At 42.9% G+C, this 21,880-nt stretch overlaps 1 protein-coding gene across 3 annotated transcripts in view; it reads right to left on the reverse strand.

Moving 5' to 3' along the window:
- Positions 1-20,954, reverse strand: part of flot2b (flotillin 2b) — a 105,370-nt gene extending 84,416 nt beyond the window's left edge. For 2 of the 3 annotated variants that reach the window (XM_087977167.1, XM_087977168.1), the window contains exon 1: positions 20,801-20,954. In XM_087977167.1, coding sequence (XP_087833293.1) covers positions 20,801-20,849 — 49 coding nt within the window. In that variant the 5' untranslated portion in view covers positions 20,850-20,954. The remainder of the gene's footprint in view (positions 1-20,800) is intronic. The other variant, XM_087977169.1, reaches the window with a different exon arrangement.
- Positions 20,955-21,880: the final 926 nt, after the last annotated feature.

Here is a 21,880-nt window from a genome sequence, read left to right on the forward strand (position 1 = left end):
AGCAATTTACTCAAATAATATAATACGGTGACATCACAGACACAATTCCCTAAACACTCAATTGGAGGAAGCCAGTTAATGGCAGACACTTCACAGTCTAGTAGAAAGACTGCCATCTCCACACCTTGGACACTGGAAGATGTTGAAACCTGTTCCAGTCCTTGCACTATACAATGCCGCTGCTGCTGTGGTTTCTGGTTGAGCGCAGTCAAAACAAAGATTGATTATTTAAACATCAGAATTGTCAGCAGGCATCCATTTCAGGTCTGCTTACAGATTTAAGATCCATGACTGGGGAAGAGTATTTTCATGTAATGGACTTCAGTTTGCACACCAACCAGCATCTTCCCCAGCAGATTTTACTTCCTCTCACGAAGGTGCCAATCTTTTGCTGTGATATGATAACAATGAAAGCCAGAGTGCTATTTTTCAGAGCATAGTCTTTACAGCAAACACTCTCCAGCCATGCCTTCACAAGTGGGAAGAACATGGGGTTTGAAGTTTAACTCTTAGTTCAATAGGACAAAGTCAGTGATTTGCAGTTGGACTGCACATTTTATTAAAACGTACCAAGAAATATGCTCAAACAAAATCTGATAACAAGCCACATTAGATTATATACAGATTGAAGGGGAATAACTTGGTCAAACAGGCTGCTTCCTGATTTTTAGAGAGGGAATTCCAGAGCCTGGGAGCCATGGTGCCTGAAGGCGTTACAAATGAGAGAGCAATGAAAATCAGAGATGCTGAAGAGGCCAGTGTTAACAAAGTGCTGATATGTCTCAGCTCTGGGACTAAAGGAACTTAGAGACCGGAGAAAAAAGGCAGTAAGGATTTTGAAATCATAGAAGCCTCTCAGTGTGGAAACAGGCCTTTTGGCTCAACAAGTCCACACCGAATCTCCAAACAGTATCCCACCCAAACCCATTTCCCAAAGAGACCATAAGTTTAAAACCAAAGCATTTTTGACGCAGGAGTCAATGTTGGTCAGCCAACAGACAAATGGAACTTAGTGAGCTTGGATTATCTCAAGTTTTACAGTGAGTAGAAGGTGGGAAGCTAGCCTCAGGTATGTCAGAATAAAGTCTGGAAGTAGATTAGATTTTTTAGATTAGATTCCCTACAGTGTGGAAACAGGCCCTTCAGCCCAACAAATCCACACCGACCCTCTGAAGAGCAACTCACCCAAATCCCTTTTCCCTCTGACTAATGCCCCTAACACTATGAGAAGTTTACCATAGTTAATTCACCTAACCTGCACATCTTTGTGACTGTGGGAAAAAACCGGAGCACAACATGCAGACATGGGGAGAATGTGCAAACTCCACACAGACAGTTGCCTGAGACAGGAATTGAACCTGGGACCCTGGTGCTGTGAGGCAGCAGTGCTAACCACGGAGCCACTGTGACGCCCATAACAAAGACATGGATGGGATTTTCATTAGCAGCTGAACTGAGGCAGGACCCAACCTGTTAATAAGTTTCATTGATGGTCATAGAGATGTACAGCACAGAAACAGACCCTTCAGTCCATGACGACCAGATATCCCAACCCAATCTAGTCCCACCTGCCAGCACCCAGCCCAGAGCCCTCCAAACCCTTCCTATTCATATACCCATGCAAATGCCTTTTAAATGCTGGAATTGTACCAGCCTCCACCACTTCCTCTGGCAGCTCATTCCATACACGTACCACCCTTTGAGTGAAAAGGTTGCCCCTTACGTCTTTTATATCTTTCCCCTCTCACCCTAAACCTATGCCCCTCTAGTTCTGGACTCCCCCACCCCAGGGAAAAGACTTTGTCTATTTACCCTATCCATGCCCCTCATAATTTTGTAAACCTCAATAAGGTCACCCCTCAGCCTCCGACGCTCCAAGGGAAAACAGCCCCAGCCTGCTCAGCCTCTCCCTGTAGATCAGATCCTCCAACCCTGGCAACATCCTTGTAAATCTCTTCTGAACCTTTTCAAGTTTCACAACATCCTTCCGATAGGTAGGAGACCAGAATTGTATGCAATATTCCAACAGTGGCCTAACCAATGTCCTGTACAGCCGCAACATGACCTCCCAACTCCTGTACTCAATACTCTGACCAATAAAGGAAAACATACCAAACGCCTTCTTCACTATCCTATCTACCTGCGACTCTACTTACAAGGAGCTATGAACCTACATCCAAGATCTCTTTGTTCAGCAACACTCCCTAGGACCTTACCATTAAGTGTATAAGTCCTTCTAAGATTTCTTTTCCCAAAATGCAGCACCTCACATTTATCTGAATTAAACTCCATCTGCCACTTCTCAGCCCACTGGCCCATCTGATCAAGATCCCTTTGTAATCGGAGGTAACCTTCTTCACTGTCCACTACACCTCCAATTTTGGGGTCATCTGCAAACTTACTAACTGTACCTCTTATGCTCGCATCCAAATCATTTATGTAAACGACAAAAAGTAGAGGGCCCAGCACCAATTCTTGTGGCACTCCACTGGTCACAGGCCTCCAGTCTGAAAAACAACCCTCCACCACCACCCTGTCTTCTACCTTTGAGCCAGTTTTGTATCCATATGGCTAGTTCTCCCTGTATTCCATGTGATCTAACCTTGCTAACCAGTCTCCCATGGGAAACCTCGTTGAATGCCTTAGTGAAGATATGAAGCTCACCTTTGGGTCAAATATGACACCAAGGTCACAAACAAACAACCTGGCTCAATCTGAATACAGCTGCAAGGAGGGGTAATGGAACCAGTGACTCTGGAACACAGGTGTCAACTGTCCCAATACATACTGACGGAGAGTTCAGCTTAAAACATCTTTCTTGATTAAGAACCTATAGGTGGCAGAAATTTGATTTTAGGCATTATAAAAATAGCTAAGTAGCACACAGTTTTTAATGTAATAAGACATAGCTTACAAAACAAAACTTAACAGTCATAAGACATTAGGACAAGTGGCCTGACACTTGGTCAAAAGGAGGTCACATTTAAGAAAGGCTTTACAAGGAGGACAAAGCAGTAGAAAAGCATTGAGGATTACGGAGGGAATTACAGGGTTTAAGGCCTGGAAAGCTTATGTCATGACCACCATCGGTGAAGCCGTTGAAAGGAAAATCAAGCTTACGCAACAGCCATCAACAGTGGAAATCTCCACACATTAAAACGGTTTATTATTAATTGTGCGATTCAGTCAGTATGGAGAGGAAATTGCTCCATTCACAATGTATTTCCTGTTGGATCACATTCCTCTTTACTGCCCGCTGCAATATTCTCAACAGTTCCAATCATCTGAATTATTGCAAAACTTCCAAGGTCATGAATGAGCTTTCCCTGCTCTAATTTAAAAACTACATTTGGGCTCGAGTTTCACAATCTCAAATTAAAACGAAATAAGCAGCAGTTAAGAAATCAACTGCTTTTCAAGTGATCACAAAGCCAGTTTTCCAAACTTCGAAAAAATATGAAATGAGCAAACTTTTGCTTGTTTGTATTTAAGACTGAGATGAGAAGGAATCACTTCTCTCAAAGGGTAGTGAATCTGTGGAATTCTTTCCTGCAGAGGGCTGTCAAGGCCGTGGTGTCAATTACATTCAAGGATGATTTTAAATTAGTTAGCTAATCAACGTACTGCACAGTAAAATGGAGTGTAATGTTCCCTTTACACTGCCAACATAATGTGTACAAAGTTAAAAATCACAACACCAGGTTACAGTCCAACAGGTTTATTTGTTGGACTATAATCTGGTGTGCGAGTTTTAAACTTTGTACACCCCAGTCCAACACCGGCACCTCCAAATCATACATTATGTGTATGCACCATAATTCCTAAGTCCCACACCTGACTGCAACAATTCACTTCTCTGGTTTTCACACGACCTTCCCAATGGGGAAAAGATAGTGAAGTGGAGTTGAGTTATCAGTTCAGCCACGATCACATTGAGTGGCAGAGAAAACTCAATGGGCTGATTAGCCGACTGCTGCTATGCATCTTAGTCAGATGTTAAATCCAGTGTGCCTTTTAGAATGAAGGAAATTTTAACCCGTTGTATTATCAAGCTTGCAACCTTTGCAAGGATTCCCACATTGAAACTGCAACAAGCACTACAATGTCACAACAACACCAGCACTGCACAGAGTCATAAAGCACAGAAACAGATGGGACATTTTACAGGATAAATATGCCACGTTCTCAGGATAATGGCAAACACAATGAAGCACATTTAAAATGCAATATTAAGAATCACATCTGTGTGCTTTTACTACTTAGCTTCCTGAAAACTGTAGTTATATTGTTTCATTCCTGGAATATGGATTCCAATGCATTTCCCCAGAGGGTGACATCTTGTTTATGAGGTTGCAAGCATATCCATTTCTGCATGACTGTAATTTAGGCAAAGTCTTACGTGGAACTGAACGGCTATGTGGCATTTGCTCCAGGAACAAACATTGCATGGTGCAGTTGCAGAGTTTAAAAGTGCAAATACACTGAACTAGCCTCACTGTAACAGACACATTTTTGTAAAGATCAGATTACACCAGAGCTCTGGAAGTGAACAGCTGGGTGGGATTCAGCCCACACAGTGAGGATCCAGATCACACACAAGCCCGATCTCCATAATCTGTCCCAAAAAAAGTGCACTGCACTACAGAATGCATTCCTAAAATAGCAAGTCAGGCAAAGTCGAGAGAGAGCACAGTCCCAGTTCACCTGTGGATGTGAATCGCTCGAACACTCCATTACTACACAATGATTCATGTTTGGTTAGAATATGAGGACAAGACAGGGTTTCAAAACTTGTTGACTTTGGGACAGTGTATATACATTTTTATAGAGACACCTGCCATTGGGAAGGTTGTGTGAAGAGTAGAAAAGTTAGGTGTGGCCTCTGGAATAGAAGTGGTGAGGTGCCGGAAGACTGGAGGTTGGCAAACGTGGTGCCAGTGTTTAAGAAGGGTGGTAAGGACAAGCCAGGGAACTATAGACCGGTGAGCCTGACCTCGGTGGTGGGCAAGTTGTTGGAGGGAATCCTGAGGGATAGGATGTACATGTATTTGGAAAGGCAAGGACTGATTAGGGATAGGTCAACATGGCTTTGTGCGTGGGAAATCATGTCTCACAAACTTGATTGAGTTTTTTGAACAAGTAACAAAGAGAATTGATGAGGGCAGAACGGTAAATGTGATCTATATGGACTTCAGTAAGGTGTTCGACAAGGTTCCCCATGGGAGACTGATTAGCAAGGTTAGATCTCATGGAATACAGGGAGAACTCGCCATCTGGATACAGAACTGGCTCAAAGGCAGAAGACAGAGGGTGGTGGTGGAGGGATGTTTTTCAGACTGGAGGCCTGTGACCAGTGGAGTGCCACAAGGATCGGTGCTGAGCCCTCTACTTTTTGTCGTTTACATAAATAATTTGGATGTCAGCATAGGAGGTATAGTCAGTAAGTTTGCAGATGACACCAAAATAGAAGGTGTCGTTGACAGCGAAGAAGGTTACCTCAGATTACAAAGGGATCTAGATCAGATGGGCCAATGGGCTGAGGAGTGGCAAATGGAGTTTAATTCAGATGAATGCGAGGTACTGCATTTTGGGAAAGCAAATCAGGGCAGGACTTATACACTTAATGGTAAGGCCCTAGAGAATGTTGCTGAACAAAGAGACCTTGGAGTGCAAGTTCATAGCTCCTTGAAAGTGGAGTCGCAGGTAGATAGGATAGTGAAGAAGGCGTTTGGTATGCTTTCCTTTATTGGTCAGAGTATTGAGTACAGGAGTTGGGAGGTAATGTTGCAGCTGTACAGGACATTGGTTAGGCCACTGTTGGAATATTGTGTGCAATTCTGGTCTCCTTCCTATCGGAAAGATGTTGTGAAACTTGAAAGGGTTCAGAAAAGATTTACTAGGATGTTGCCAGGGTTGGAGGATTTGAGCTATGGGGAGAGGCTGAACAGGTTGGGTCTGTTTTCCCTGGAGCGAGGGAGGCTGAGGGGTGACCCATATAGAGGTTTACAAAATTATGAGGGGCATGGATAGGGTAAATAGACAAAGTATTTTCCCTGGTGTCGGGGAGTCCAGAACTAGAGGGCATAGGGTTAGGGTGAGAAGGGAAAGATATAAAAGAGACCTAAAGGGGAACTATTTCACGCAAAGGGTGGTAGGTGTATGGAATGAGCTTCCAGAGGAAGTGGTAGAGGCTGGTACAATTGCAACATTTAAAAGGCATTTGGATGGGTATATGAATAAGAAGGGTTTGGAGGGATATGGGCCTGGTGCTGGCAGGTGGGACTAGATTGGGTTGGGATATCTGATCGGCATGGACGGGTTGGACCGAAGGGTCTGTTTCCATGTTGTACATCTCTATGACTCTATGAAGACACATTATTTCGGCATTGCAGAGGCAGCATTACACTCCATCCAACTATGCTCTGATTGCAGTGATTTAGATTTTTAGAATCCCTAAAATATGGAAACAGACCCTTCGGCCCAACAAATCCACACCGATCCTCCAAAGAGTAACCCACCCAGACCCATTCCCCTACCCCATATTTACCCCTGTCTAATGCTCTTAAAACAACAGGCAATTTCACATGGCCAATTCACCTGACCTGTACATTTTTGGACTGTGGGAGGAAACTCACGCAGACACAGAGAGAATGTGCAAACTCTATACAGAGTCGCCAGAGGCTGGAATCGAACCCTTGGTACAAACAAAAGTTAGTGTATCCTGGAACCAGTATATTTTTGATGAACACAAAAATCCAAAACAATTCCGGAATGGGTTGCAAAGATTTATGTGGAATGTCTGACTGGGGGTGATTGCAAACCTGTTAATAACAGAATGCAGATAATGGTATAAATCTAGTTAACTGAAGCTGCAATTCTTTTTGGAGGGCTTACCTTTGCGACCTAAATGCAGATTCTGTCTTATTTCCAGTTCACACTGATCCATTCTAGCTTCCACCCAGCTTTCCTTGTCTAACTCACTATGGTAAACCCTCTATTCCCTTTAACAAGGCCACAGGAAATAAGAACAGGACTCGGCTGTTCAACCCTACGAACCTGCTCCATTCTTTCACAGGATCATGGCTGATTCATCATTCATCACAGCCACTTTCCTGCATTTTCCCCATTATCCTCTATTTCCCTCTTTCATTTTGTCCAGTTTCTCCTTAAATGCATCGTGATATTAAAGATAACTATATCTTAATATCCTACTCAAGTTGAAATTAATTTTCAATAACTTGCCAAGTTTCAAATACTGCTGAACAACTACTCTGGCACCGAAAATTAAACTTTAATAAGTATGGATTCTGATTCCTTTCAGTTTTAATTATTGGAGAGTCTGACCGATTGTAACAAGATTAAGGGAGAACAATAAACCTATCATTCTTTCTCTGTATTTCCCTTTCTCACCATCATTTTACAATTGAAAGAAATATTATAATTTGCCCCCTCTGGATCAGAGTATTCCAGTCACGATTGGCTGAGGAAACAATGTCTCTCACCTATTTTACAGAGGTTTAAAGATTGCCCCATGCAGGACACTGCACTATTTCAGATTCTGAAAGACCCTTACTAAGGTCCACTGAAAAGATTGTGGATAACAGTACATCTATGGAGCAGCAAACACTGATCCCTTCACTACTGACAGCAGAATGCAGGCCAGGAAATCAGCATTGTAACAAGTTGGTTTCTCATAACAGATTTCAACACAACTGATGTGGAAACATTGAGAAATTTGACAACTCCACATACCAGAGAATCTCCCAGGCCCATCCCAGCACCTTTACCTATTTAATTCCAGCTATCGTACTACACCAAGCACAGATTGGTAATTCATTAAAAAATGCATTTCCGAGCATGGTTATATAAAAATAAACTGATGGTTTAGGATATGTCGCTTGTATTGTGTGGAAACGTCCCTCAACAACGTTCCCATGAAAACTGGCAACACAGTGGCTGTTCAATTCACCATGTCTCACAAAAGCTGTTCTAACCCCACTTACCAACACTTGGTCTGCAGTCTTGTAGGTTCCTGAACTTCAGATACAGATCCACATTCCTTGGCAATGAGTTGAGGGTTTCTGCCACAACCACCAAACTGGGCAGCAAATTCTAGACACCCGTCACTCTCTGGGTGAAAACAACTTTCCTTGTGTTCCCTAGAATCCTTCTACCAATCACCTTCAATCAGTGACTCCAGTGACTGTCCACTCTATTAAAGCCCCTCTATTTTGCAGACAATTAAGTTGCTGCTCAGAACTGAGGTAAAGGAGAAAAGCTCCAGCCTAATCTAATTTTTGTAGAGCTGCAATTTTAAAGACTAGGCAACATTCTTGTAAACGTGCTTGAGAGACGCAATTATGTCCTACAGTATTGCGATGATCAGAACTGTATACAAAACTCCAGCAGTAGTTTAGTTCCAGTCTTACAAACCCGGTCTTGTATTTTATTAAAAATCACACCACCAGATTATAGTCCAACGGGTTTATTTGGAGGCACTAGCTTTCGGAGAGCTCTTCCTTCATCAGGTGGTTGTCTTGTATTTTTTGCGTATTTTCCCACAGATGAAGCTCATATAACTGTGTAGAGGGTAAAGGTCAACAGGTCATATATTTCAGAAGATTCTATATTTCAACTCTTAGCTATGAGAAGTTTGCTATTGCCAGCAAACTCTCCACCTTAGCACTGAGATGGATTTCTTATCCTTTTCTCCATGTGTACATGTTTCCCCCCATTCATTGCTGGAATATCTTCCAGTTCTGATCACAACTCCAACATTAACCCATCTGCTCTCAGCAATGTTACAGCATTCTTCAATTTGTTTCAAATCACTAGTAATCTCAGTTTTTCTATAACAAAAAGGAGTGAGGAATAGGTTTTGGGTTAGGAAAAGCATTTGCTGAAGGTGCCTGGCGTAATGCTGAAGTTTGGAGGGAATTTTCAAAGTGGATGGTCAATGACTATCCGGATTCACTCACACATGGTGGTGTTAGAATGAGGACAACATGAAAAGTTTCTCTCAAATATTCTCAACAGTCAGTCAATAAGTTTACCATCCCCCATGGACTAGATGTGTGTATCAAGACCAGGAACTAGATTATGACAATGCCCATGTAACTAGATTCAGCAAGCTCAGGGAGAGGAAGAATAATCTTCTTGATATTTAATAGTCTACATCATTAAGAGCCAGCACTGGAAATGTCTCCTCTGAACAGTCAGAAACCTTTTAAATTGAGTTATTAAGACAGTTGGGACATCTGATGGGTAGCAATGCATTAGTGGAATTTAATTTATCGACGAGTCAGGCTAGCTCTCGTTTCTCAGAAAGAAAACGCATCCCATCATGTGTTGTTTCCAGAATAAATGTGCTTTCCATTTAGTTATCACAATCAGACAACATCCCAAACAAAAAAAAAGTAGGATAATTTTATTAGAATGGTCTCATCCTCCTTATTTATTTACATCATGAGAATGAGCAAATATTTTAGCAGTTAGTTCCTCCCCAGGTTTGCCATTAACAGGAAGTGGAGATGTAAGAATAGACAACTGGTGGCAAACTGATACAAGACTAACGCCATGAAAGACTAGACTTCAAGGAGACAGAAGCAACCTTAGCTAACACACTAGGCCCAGCTCGCTAGCAAATTACCTTTGAGGTTTCAAGCACAGAATATCAGTGGTTTTTAAATCCTTCCATAGCCTCTACCCTCTACTAAACCCACAACTGTCTAAGATATTTGCGCTTTGCCAACCTTGGTCTCTTCAACATATCCAACCTTTACTGCTCCAATATTGGTGGCTGTATCTTCGGCCATCTACAAAACTCTGGAATCCAGCTTGCTGTCCTCTTGAAATACTACTTAAATCTACCTCTTTAACCAAGTGACTGGTCACTTACACATTTCAGTAGAGCATATTGGAATATTTCACTATGTTCAAGGAGCACCGTGGGTGACATGGTGGCACAGTGGTTAGCACTGCTGCCTCACAGCGCCAGAGACCCGGGTTCAATTCCCGCCTCAGGCGACTCTCTGTGTGGAGTTTGCACATTCTCCCCACGTCTGCGTGGGTTTCCTCCGGGTGCTCTGGTTTCCTCCCACAATCCAAAAAAATGCGCAAGTTAGGTGAATTGGCCATGCTAAATTGAATGGGTTGCGCTTCCGCGGGTCGGTGTGGACTTGTTGGGCCAAAGGGCCTGTTTCCACACTAAGTAATCTAATCTATAGAAATGTGGTAGTTGGATGGACCATGCTCCCTACATCTGTGCAACACGATTCCACAATTAAATCCACAAAGTTATAAGGCGAGATAGTCCCAGTTTCATCCACACACATTGCAGATCATGCAGGAAACATGACTGAAAAAGGTATATAAATAACCGTCTGATAATACAGAACTTAAAACAATACTAAAAAGGAAACAAGGAACCTCGCTATTTGCCTTGCATTCATTAGAACTAGAATATAAGAAACCAGACTTGATAAAAGGACACCATTTTATACCATGTGAGAAAAGGGTGCTGAATTTTTGCGTCACCATAAGAATTATTAACTGTATCTTAATTCTCAGATCAGGCAGGTAGAGTCCAATTGGTCAAGGTGATGCAGAAACATGGAGAAAGTGCACTGTTTGTACAAATTCATTTTGCTTACAATAATAGGCCCTGTGCATTTATATAAATCTATAGATTCTAACACATCACACTGTGAATCCCACTGATGATCTTGAATTAGTCTCTGGTGTAACTATTGGCACATGCACACTCCCCTGGAATAAAATGGTGTTCCTCTGTTCAGATTGTTTTTTTCAATCTGGTCCTGATGAGTGCAAGTGACATTTTGTCTCCTTTTGGGAACGTTGTAAAAGTTAGATCAATAGAGAAGCACTCTCACCTAGACTGGAGGGAGAAATATGGTTATTACTTAAACATAAAACTCCACTGGGGACCAATTTGACTGTGACTGATTATGACAATGTAGTGAAGCCAGGGCGAGTTGAGAGTGCAAAGGTTACTCCAGCTTCCAGAATCAAAGAAGTGGAAATTTCAATCATTCTTTACCTTCCTTAACCAGGCCCCTTCCCCAGGAGCCCTTATTCTTCATCATCGACTGTCCCAGCAAAGACACCTCAAAACACTAAGGGAATCAGAGAGCTTCCTTTATGCCAAACCTCTGCCTGAGCTGGCAAAATCGAGTCAATCATTTCTAGGACAGAGTGCACCAAATACTCCGATTCCTGAAAATAAAAGGCCCTTCCACATGGATCAAGTAAAGTTAATATGTCCAAACGCAGAGTGGTTATTATGCCAACTGACACTCAGCCAGAACACTGTTTCACTTCCACACCAAGTTGATTAATAACAGACTAAATTTCCGAACAGCTTAGTTTTTGCTTCAGACTTCCAACCTCCCAAACAAAACAACCCAAGGTCTTGGAGCAACATTGCTGTAAGTGTTTAGTTTTGATCTACATGGTTAAAATCACTCTCAAACGGTGTTCTTGGGGCCAGTGAACTAGGGATGAGACTCAAAAAAAACATAGCAACTGTCTTTGATATTTTCTCAACCTACTTTTGACCCTGCTGCCCCTCTCAGTGGCTCAAACCTGCTCCGGACCCTGCAGCCCTCATCACCGCTACAATGTCCAATTCTGGCATCAACATATTTGTACTGCACCTCTCAGGACTCCAGAATCAAAGAATTCCTACAGTGAAAACTGGCCCAACAAGTCCACACATCCAACAAGTAACCCACCCAGACCCATTCCCCTAACCTATTACACTACATTTACCCTGGACTAATGCACCTAACCTACACCTCCTTGAACACTATGGGGTAATTTAGCATGACCAATTCACCTAACCTGCACATCTTTGGACTGTGGGAGGAAACCAGAGCACCCGGAGGAAACTCACGCAGACACCGGGAGAATGTCCACACAGACAGTTGTCAGAGGCTGGAATTGAACCTGGGTACCTGGCGCTGGGAGGCAGCAGGGCTAACCACTGAGCCACCATGCAGCCCCCAGTTTCACAACCAAAGTATCTTCAAAGTTGTAATAAGAACACAAGAACAATATTTAGATCAAGTGGCCCATCAAGCCTGCTATACATTGCAATACTATCAAGACAGTCCTTATGCTCCAACTCGACGTTCCCATACTCTTCACATTCCCCTCAATTCCTACAAAGACTCAAAATCAGCCTTCTCCAAACATTAAAATTAGCAAACCACCCACAGTTCTCTGGGATAACAAATTCCAAGAATCACAATACCAGTAAAAAAAAATTCTCATCCCAGTCCTAAATTATTATCCCTTTAACTTGGAACTGTGCCCCATGTTCTCAAATCTCCAGTCTAAGGGAAACAACCTCTCAGTATTTGTCCTGTCAAACCCCTTCCGAGTCTTTTATATCTCTGAGATTGGCTGTCTTTCTCCAGAGGATACAGACCCAATTTACTCAACGTCTTATCATAGGACAAGCCTCTTACCCAGGGACTGATCTTCTGGACATTGAATTGACTATTTCCAGTGCAAGAATGGTGTATGTGCACCATCCAAAGGTTCATTTGTCAGCCACTGCTTCAGAGAACTTGTACTAGCTGTTCTTGTTACTGTACTCCATTGTCAGGCTGTGCCTCAAGCCTCCCTCAGACAGAATGGGAATCAAAGCCATGCTCTTGTTGTTATTCTAAATCACAAATAGACCATTGAGCCAGCCAAGCTAATGTGTAACTATCTTCATATCTAAGGGAGGAGATTGTAGACATGGAGACAATTTGCACACACCATTCCAGATGGGAGACAAAAGCTGTCAGTAAATAATAGGAATGTAGGATATGCTGAAGCCAACTTCCACATCACAAATTCTCAGAAAATGCAACAAGATAAACTTTTGTTTTAAGCAAAATGCTATTTATTGAGACACAAATATTATTCGGGACTCTCGGGGAGGCATGTAGGGACGAATCATTTCCATACCAGATTTGACACACCCACACTTCCCACAGGAGGTATTGGAGAACAGTCAAGTAGTGCTGGAATTACTTTGTAACTTGAATGTTGCAAGCCAGGCCTGCAGGGTCTGTCTGGTGGCAGCTGGAACATTTCAGTTCCAGTGCAAATTAGAGAGTGGGAACTGGGCCCTCTGTTTCCTGCACTGTTAAGCCAAGAGTCACAGCGGTCAAACTGGTCACCTCTCATTTGCTAACTTTGGATTCTAATAAGTCAGTGACCTTACCCTTGTCTCTAGCAGGGACCAAAGAGGCTTATGCAACACACCCAGAGCAGGAGAAAATGTTCCAGCTGGTAGGCTGACCCTGAACAATTCTCTCCAGGGAGTTATCGATCACACAATCTGGCTCCATGAGCCTGAAAAGGGTAGACTTTAGTGAACAAACTAATCATCTCTCTCTCTCTGTAAGATAACTAAAGAAAGCTTTAAAAAATGCAAGTTTTTTTTAGAAGATATGACATTTCTAGGAATTATGGTGCAGGTTAAGTGAGTTGGAAGAATGAACTGTGAATTATTCCTATAATTTGAAAGCAGATTATCTTCTTACTATCCTCCTTATTCATTACAGGCTTCCAATGCATTGTGAAAATATGTAGTTTCGCCCCCCATGACCATTCATCTTCACTAACTTGTTTGAAATCTGTGGTGGACTTGGCAGTTTTATATAACCCATACAATCTCCAAGCATAACCATTCACCAGCACCAAACACACTGCTGGCCACGTGCCTTGGAACTATTGTTACCTGTGAATGTGCTGAGTAATTTAATGCGGTTAGATCAAGCAGTGCAAGCCCAGCATTCCCAACCCAACCATTAGCTCTCAGCAGTTCCCTGCTAGATTTATGGATGTAACAGTGAACTAAGGCAATGTCAAGGTTATTATTTGCAATCTTTGCTTCACTATTGCACTAGAGCAGTGATCAGTAATCCAGCACATCATATGTCCATCACTGTGTCACACCCAATGTCCACTACAGAGTACAGATAAAGAACACTGGAGGTGCAAATAGCTTTCTAATGGGTCACAAATTAAAGGGCTAATTAGGTAATTGAATGGAGATGAACTGTGTGATTCTGCATGTGCAGATCTCAGCTGGGACACAGCTTGGACTATTACGTTTGGATTGAGCCACTCACCAGGACTTGGGGCTAAAACCAGAACTCTGGCTGTCAACCATGACCCAGGGACTCCTGCTACTAAGAGCAGTGTGGTAAACATTGGGCGAGAACAGCAGGAAGTTGACAACACTGTAGCACCCAATACTCTTCACAGAGACATCAAAGCATGATAGCTGACCACCCAAGGAAGTATTCACAATGGTCACCAAAGATCTGATCAAAGAAGTTTAAATAGGCAGTCTTGCAGGACCAAAACAGGGTTGAGGGGTGTCTGCAGGGAGGGAATTCCATGGCCTGGGACTTGGTGCAACCGCCAATGGTGAAGAGGTTACAAGTACTTCAAGATTGCAGAACTGATGGAAAGCAGGTACCTCAGAGGACTGTATGGTTGGAGGAGATTACGGAGGTAGACAGGAGTGAGAGAACATGAATGGGATTTGAAAACAAGGCTAAGGATTGGAAAATTCAGGTGCTTCCCAACCAGGAGCCAGTACAGGTTTATGTGCAAAAGGGTGATTGACGTATGGGACCAGATACCGGCAAACATGAGCAAGTTTAAAAACCAACGAGAGATGACCAAAAAGGTAATAAACAAGGAGAAGATAAACTTTATGGGTAATCTTGCAAGCAATACCAAGTTGGACAGCCAGAGTTCCTTTAAGCATGAAAAGGAAAAAAAATGGCCAAAGTGAACACAGCTCCTGAAGGAATGAGGCTGGGAAGATAATAATGGAGAACCAGGAAATGGCAGGGGAATTGAATAAATACTTAACATCAGTCTTCACTGTAGAAGACAGCATTCCAAATAAAGTCATTCCTCTGTATCCTCAGGGATTCCATTCTTCAGAGCCCCCACAAATGATAAAATTCGAGAGAGCAGAGCTCGTTGAAAAGTAAGTTTAAAAATAGGTTTAAACCATGGATACGTACATTTGGCCAATGGCTGGTGAATTTTGTTGTGACTTATATTTTGACTCGATAGGCAAATTTGCAATTCGTCATTTTGCTGATACTAAGGACTCATTGTAATCAAGGGACAAAAGAAAGCAAGGAAATAAATACAGTAGCTATCATGAAAGAATAAGTGCGAGGAAAAATTAATGGGGTGAAAGACCATCACGTCCCCTGGGCCTGACTGCATGCAGCCTGGAATATTAAAAATAGGAGCTGCAGAGACAGTGGATGCACTGGCTGCAATCTTCCAGGAATTCTGTGAATGTGGAAAAGCTGCAGGCAACTGGAAACTTAGTTAGAGACAAAACAAACTGCAGCTGCTGGAATCCAAAGTAGACATGCAGGAGGCTGGAGCAGCACAGCAAGCCAGGCAGCAGCAGGAGGTGGAGAAGTCAACGTTTCGGGTGTAACCCTTCTTCAGGACCCGAAACGTTGCCTTCTCCACTTCCTGATGCTGCCTGGCTTGCTGCAGTCTGCCAGTCTCCTGCTTGTCAACTACAGCAATTGGAAACTGCCAATGTAACACCTTCGCTTCAAAAGGGAAGGAGAAAACATCTCAGGTTACTATAAGGCAGCTAGTGGAACATCTGTTCTTGAGATAATGCCAGGGTCTAATATAAAGGTTGTAATAGTGGAGCATTTAGAAACACATAGTAATGATTAAGTGGAGCAGTTCAGAAGGGTCACTGTACCCAATTAGAACATTTAAAAAGCATGTGGATGAGTATATAAACAGGAAGGGTTGAGAGGGAGAGTTCTGAGGAAAGGTCACTCAACCCAAAACATCAACTCTGATTTCTCTCCACAGACCCTGCTGAGCTTTTCCAGCAATTTCTGTTTTGGTTTTGATTTACAGCATCTGCAGTTCTTCCCATTTTTCTTTAGGGTTTAGAGGGATATGGCCAAATATCAGCAAATGGGACTAGATCAGTTTAGAGCTGAAAATGTGTTGCTGGAAAAGCGCAGCAGGTCAGGCAGCATCCAGGGAACAGGAGAATCGACATTTCGGGCACAAGCCCTTCTTCAGATCAGTTTAGGATATCTGATCAGCATGGATGAGTTAGACTGAAGGGTCTGTATCTGTACTGTTTAACTCTATATGCTCAAACAATATGGAGATAAACCAAGATCGGAGTATTTAACAGCCAAAGTAATAGCGGCATTGAGAGCTTTAGCAGCAAATGTGCTCAGTCAGGCAACATAATAAGTAACATTCCGGGCACACAAATATCAGGCTATGACCATCACCAACATGAGACAATCTAACCACTGCACCTTGTTACCATCACTGAATCCTCCACTATCAACATCCTGGGGATAATCATTGACCAGAAATTCACTACATAAACACAGTGACTATAGAAGCAGGTCAGAGGCGAGGAATACTGTGGCAAGTAACGCGCCTCCTGATTCCCAAAGCCTGTCCACCATCGACAAGTCAGGAGTGTGATGGAATACTCCCCACTTGCCTGGATGGGGGCAGCCCCAACAACACTCAGGAAGCTTTACACCATCCAGGACAACGCAACCCACTTGATTGGTACCACATCCACAAATATCCATCACCAATGCTCAGTAGCTGCTGTGTATATCATCTACCAGATGCACTGCAGAAATTCACCAAAGATTCTCAGATAGCACTTCCCAAACCCACCATCACTTCCATCGAGATGGAATGTCCCATTCCTTCATTGTCGCTGGGTCAGAATCCTGGAATTCCCTCCCTAAGGACATTGTGGGTCAACCCACAGCACATGGACTGCAGCGGTTCAAGAAGGCAGCTCACCCCCACCTTCTCAAGGGGCAACTAGGGACGGGCAATAAATACTGGGCCCAGCCAGTGACACCCATAATCCCACAAATGATTAAAAAAAACAAAATCAGAAGTGAAGAGAATCAATATGTAGCTGCGATGCTGTTTGTGGGGATGGAATTCCAATCCACCCGGAGCATTAAATCAAAAACAGATAACTTCAAATGAACAGTCAGACTTGCCATGACACAAAGACAAGCACCTTACTGTCAGGAGCTCATGTTAAGAGAGTGATTGCTTGGCTGGAATGAAATTAAGAAGAACAATGGCAGGGGATGCTGTCCAAAAAGCCATGAAATGTCAAGCCTTGGAAACTTGATAAAATTGAACCAAATGGTTCATGTAGAGTCTTGGTGAGAATTGTTCCCAGTAGGCTTTGTGCTTCCCGTTGCATTCTCAACAACCACGTTAAGATTCATGAGCAACTCAAGAAAACCAGAAATAGTCTCTCTCCACTGTCTGCAGAAAGGTCCTTGAGAATTCTAAATCAAACCCTTCTCTACCCCAGTGGAAACAGTGTCAGTGTCTGATATCTTGCCTGATAATTTCAGATTCCCATCCCTGAGCTTCAAAACTCTTCACACAATGAGTTACGATCAAGAGCTCAGTGTACAAGAGATCTGCATTACTACTGTATGGCAAAGCTTCAAAGCCCAAGATACTGTACATCTCTATGACACATCACCGTTCTGACAGTTCAATACAAGTTCACCCTCAGTCCAATAATACTTTTTAACAGCCCGAAGCATTGTTCAATCTTTCCAAAAGAATTCCACTTTTTGCTTCCAACCTACAACGTCAATGACTGACAGAGTCTACAACCAGGTTAAGTCAACACATGGATTGCAACAGAACAATAAAATGTCAGACAATAATCCTAGCATTGCTCATTAACAGGAGTTAAACTCTCCATGTTCCTTCCAGAATTTCTCTCTCTCTCGTATTCACTACTGGAATGACAGGGAATAAGGTGAGGGAGGGTAAATAAGCACTGGCTATTGAATGACCAAAGGTCAGGTAAGAGTGGCAGAAGTCGGGTGGGGAGAGAGAGAGCAAGAGTGTCTATAATACAATAATCCAAGTTATTGTCATTGGAAAATGAGTCTGTCAGAAGGGAACAGCACTCAGTTTTGAATCTAAAAAAAATCTAATGCGCTTCATCTCAACAAAATCTCACCTTTTACCCAAACTGGAAAGGCTTGACTTTCCCAAACCACAAAAAGCTGAAGCAGACAATAACAGCTGGTATTCCTCACAAACCGACAGCAAGACTTCAAAAACTCAATAAATACAGGGCAACTGCCAGGAGGAAAAGCTAGTTGGCCTCAGGTGCAAACCTGCAGCAGAATGAAGGTGAGAGCAGTGTTGAGACAAGTCCAGTGGGCACCACTCTAGCCTCAGGGTCTAAAGATCATGGCTTTGAGCACTACACCAGAGATTTCAGCCAATACTCGAAATCAGTGATCCCAGTGAATTTGTCAACTGTCTGAGGTGCTGCCTATCAGATAAGAGGTTTAAACAGAGTCTGCCCGCTCCAGCAAATCTAAAATGACCTGTTTGAAGAGAAGCATGAGGGTTCTTTCCAGAATTCCAGCCAAACATTACCAAAAACAAAAGCTAATTGGTCATCATCTCATTGCTATCTATAGGAGCTTACTGTGTGGAAATTGGCTGCAGTGCTTTCATACATTTCCACAGGGACCAGACTTCATAAACAAAAAAGTGCTGAAAAGCACTTAGAGTTGTCCTGAAGATGTGAAACACGCTTGAAAAAGGAAAATCATTTATCTTTACAAAATACCGTCTCAAATTTGAAGCTGTCTCCACTGTCTCAGATGCTGTGCTTGAGAATTTAACACATCCGTCTGGTTTTCTCTTGTAATTGTACATTCCAAGTCAGTTTTCCCAGTTAAATTTAAATTTAGCAAGTTAAAACTGACATACAAACAACAGGTGCAATATCAAGATGATGGAAGACCGATTCTCATTTGCAGATCCCAATTCACCTTTTACTCTGAAAAGAGCAAAATTACACTGGCAATCAGAAATACAAAAAGAAAGCACTGGGAATATTCAGAGCAGACTGTGTCTGTGCAAACAGAAACACAGATATTAGAGCAAACATCACCACTCTGAAATGTTAACTGCTTCTCTCTCCACAAAATGTTGCCCCATCCACTTTGTTTCCAGTATTTTTGATTTTTAAATGGCATTCTTTCATACTGACTTGACAAGACAGACACAGAGGTAGTTTCCACAGCTGGTTGACATACTTGAGGCTGAAATGGACAGGTTTTTTTGGTAACAAAAGCAGAAATTGCTGGAAAAGCTCAGCAGGTCTGGCAGCATCTGTAGAGAGAAATCAGAGTTAACGTTTCACTTTGAATGACCCTTCCTCAGAACTCTTGATTTCTGTCCAGAGATGCTGCCAGACATGCTGAGCTTTTCCAGTAATTTCTGCTTTTGTTTCGGATTTACAGCATCCACAGTTCTTTTAGATTTATTGGTCCTCAATGAATCAAGCGATATGGGGAGTGGGCAAGACAGTGAAGTTGATATTTATTTCTGATCCATTATTTTTAACGTTCTTAAAGTGTTTATATTGTCACCTGCCTAAGTCAGAACCATAGCCAGTGACTTCACTGTGTCCCGATAGATGGTTACTAGGAGATGCAAATGAACACAAGGTTCAGCTCTCCTCTCAAATTCAACGCCCATACCCAGCTCAGCCCTAGCCTCTTCAGCTAACACAGATCAAACAGAAATTTAAGAGGCTAATTTTACTAATGGCCAAATTAAGATGGAATCACATCATCTCATCTCATATAACAATGACAGCATGTTGTGCACACACAAGTGATACAGAGGCGGTTAAATGAACATTTCCTTTGCAACCAAAGTGTTAGCAGACCAAGCCTTACATAAACACAGGGAAATTCAAAATTGAACTAAAAACTAACAAAGATTTGTACAGCATTTGCTAACTCAAAGAAATACCAGAAAAACTTATTTGTATCTGGGAAGTGTGTCATTGTGCAATATACTACATGCATCTCTCCATTCACGCTCAGGTACACACCCTAGTTCAGCTACACAAACTGATCGTCAACATCCAAACATGGCATGCGTAAAATCCTTGCCAATAGGAGTATTTTTACATTATGTTTGAACTAAAAACATTTGTGGACATGGGAAGGGAGCAGAATCTGAATTCTGGACAATTGCTTTGACTTCTCCCTCCCCATTTTCAGCTAAACCAAAACCTATTGAGGCTGAACAATTCACAGAACAACTGACTGAGGGACCCCAGTCTAAACAACAACAACAACAACAACAAAAAAGGAAAGCCATAAATGAAAAGAGGTTGCGATTCCTCCAACATTTAAATTCCAGACAAGAAACCAAACAAGAACAAATCAAACCTCCTTGAAAACAAAATAACCACGTCAATGAGTTATGGGGGGGGGGGGGAGAAATCTCAGTAACTTAAGACATTTGAAATCAACTTTGAAAAGATGAACAGTGGCATTTAACCTGGTGAGAGAAATAAATTTCTAAGCAACAGAGAGGAGGGGAAAAAAAAAGTTGTGAGAAAAAGCTGGGACCCCTGAAATAAATGATGCATTTTAAATCTGCAGCCAATTTAAACCGAGCAGGATTCCAATTTAAAGCTCCCTCCTCTTGATTTAATCGATTATTTCCAATAGTTTCAGCCCTGCGAGTGCGGCCTAGTTTCACTCCCACCCCCTCAACGGCCTTTATTTTAAATTTTAACCCGCTCTTTTTTTTTAAATGTTAAAATGTTGTTGTTCTGATCCCCCCCCCCAAAAAAAAAAGGGGTTTAAACTCCTTATTCCCCACCAGCCCGCTTTGGGAGGAGGGGTAAAGCGGGTTTTACCTGACACCACCAGAGCCTCGTTAGGTCCCACCGTGTGACAGTTGCCCATTTTCGTCGCCCGCTGCTCTCCCGCTTTTCGTCTCCTCACAACAACAACAACAACCACCACCACCACCGAGCGGCAGCGCAATCCCAGGCTAAGGCTGACACTCGCCCCACCCCGTCTGCGGGGCGGAAACCGCCCCCACGTCCCGCCTCTCCAGCGGCCGCCGCCCCGCAACGGCTGTCCCACTCCAATCCCTCCGCCGGGCGGCGGGGGGGGAGAAGGGAAAGGAGGATGTGTGTCGCATCGACATCGATCCGGCCCGACCGGTCGCACCCACAACGGAGGTGGGAGGGGGAAGGGAGCGGAAGTCGCCCCGCCTCCGGCCGCTGAGTCTCACTCGAATCGTTCCGTCCGAGGGAAGGGCGGGGCGGAAGTGGCTTGCAGGCACCCTTGCCGCCCCCCACAGTGTCACACCGAAACCGCACCGGAAAGGTTTGTCATTCCTCAAGGTGCCCTGAGGGGAAATTGTAAGAGAAACTTAATTTCTTCATCCCTCTCATGTTACTTAATAACGAACTGCTTACTATTTCAGCAATTTAACAGTCAAATTGCACAAAATCGGATCTTTCCACTCACCTGCATTTTTAATGCAAACTTTTATTTGTGCAACATATAAAATAAGAGCTGGAGAAGGCCATTCGGCCCTTTGAGCCTGTTCTGCCATTCAATATGATCATGGCTGATCATCCAACTCAGATCTCTGTTCCCACTTTGTTCCCTTATCCTTTGATTCCTTTAGCCCTAAGAACTATTTCTAACTTTTTTTTAAAATTCAGTGTTTTAGCTCCCACTGCTTTCTGTGGCAAAACATTCGACAGGTCCCCGCTCTCTGGGTGCAGACATTTCTCCACACCTCAGACTGAAATGGTCTACCCTGTATCCTTAAATGGTGACCCCTCAAACTTATTCTTGTTGTCTATTCTGTCATCTTGCAGATGATACGAAAGTCGGAGGAGTTGTAGACAGTGAGGAAGGACGTGGCAGGTTACAGCGGGATATTGATAAGCTGCAGAACTGGGCAGAAAGGTGGCAAA

This window comes from Chiloscyllium plagiosum, unplaced genomic scaffold (assembly GCF_037043375.1).
Source record: "Chiloscyllium plagiosum isolate Xiang-an unplaced genomic scaffold, Cpla_swu_hap1 HiC_scaffold_31, whole genome shotgun sequence".
NCBI classification, from domain to species: domain Eukaryota; kingdom Metazoa; phylum Chordata; class Chondrichthyes; order Orectolobiformes; family Hemiscylliidae; genus Chiloscyllium; species Chiloscyllium plagiosum.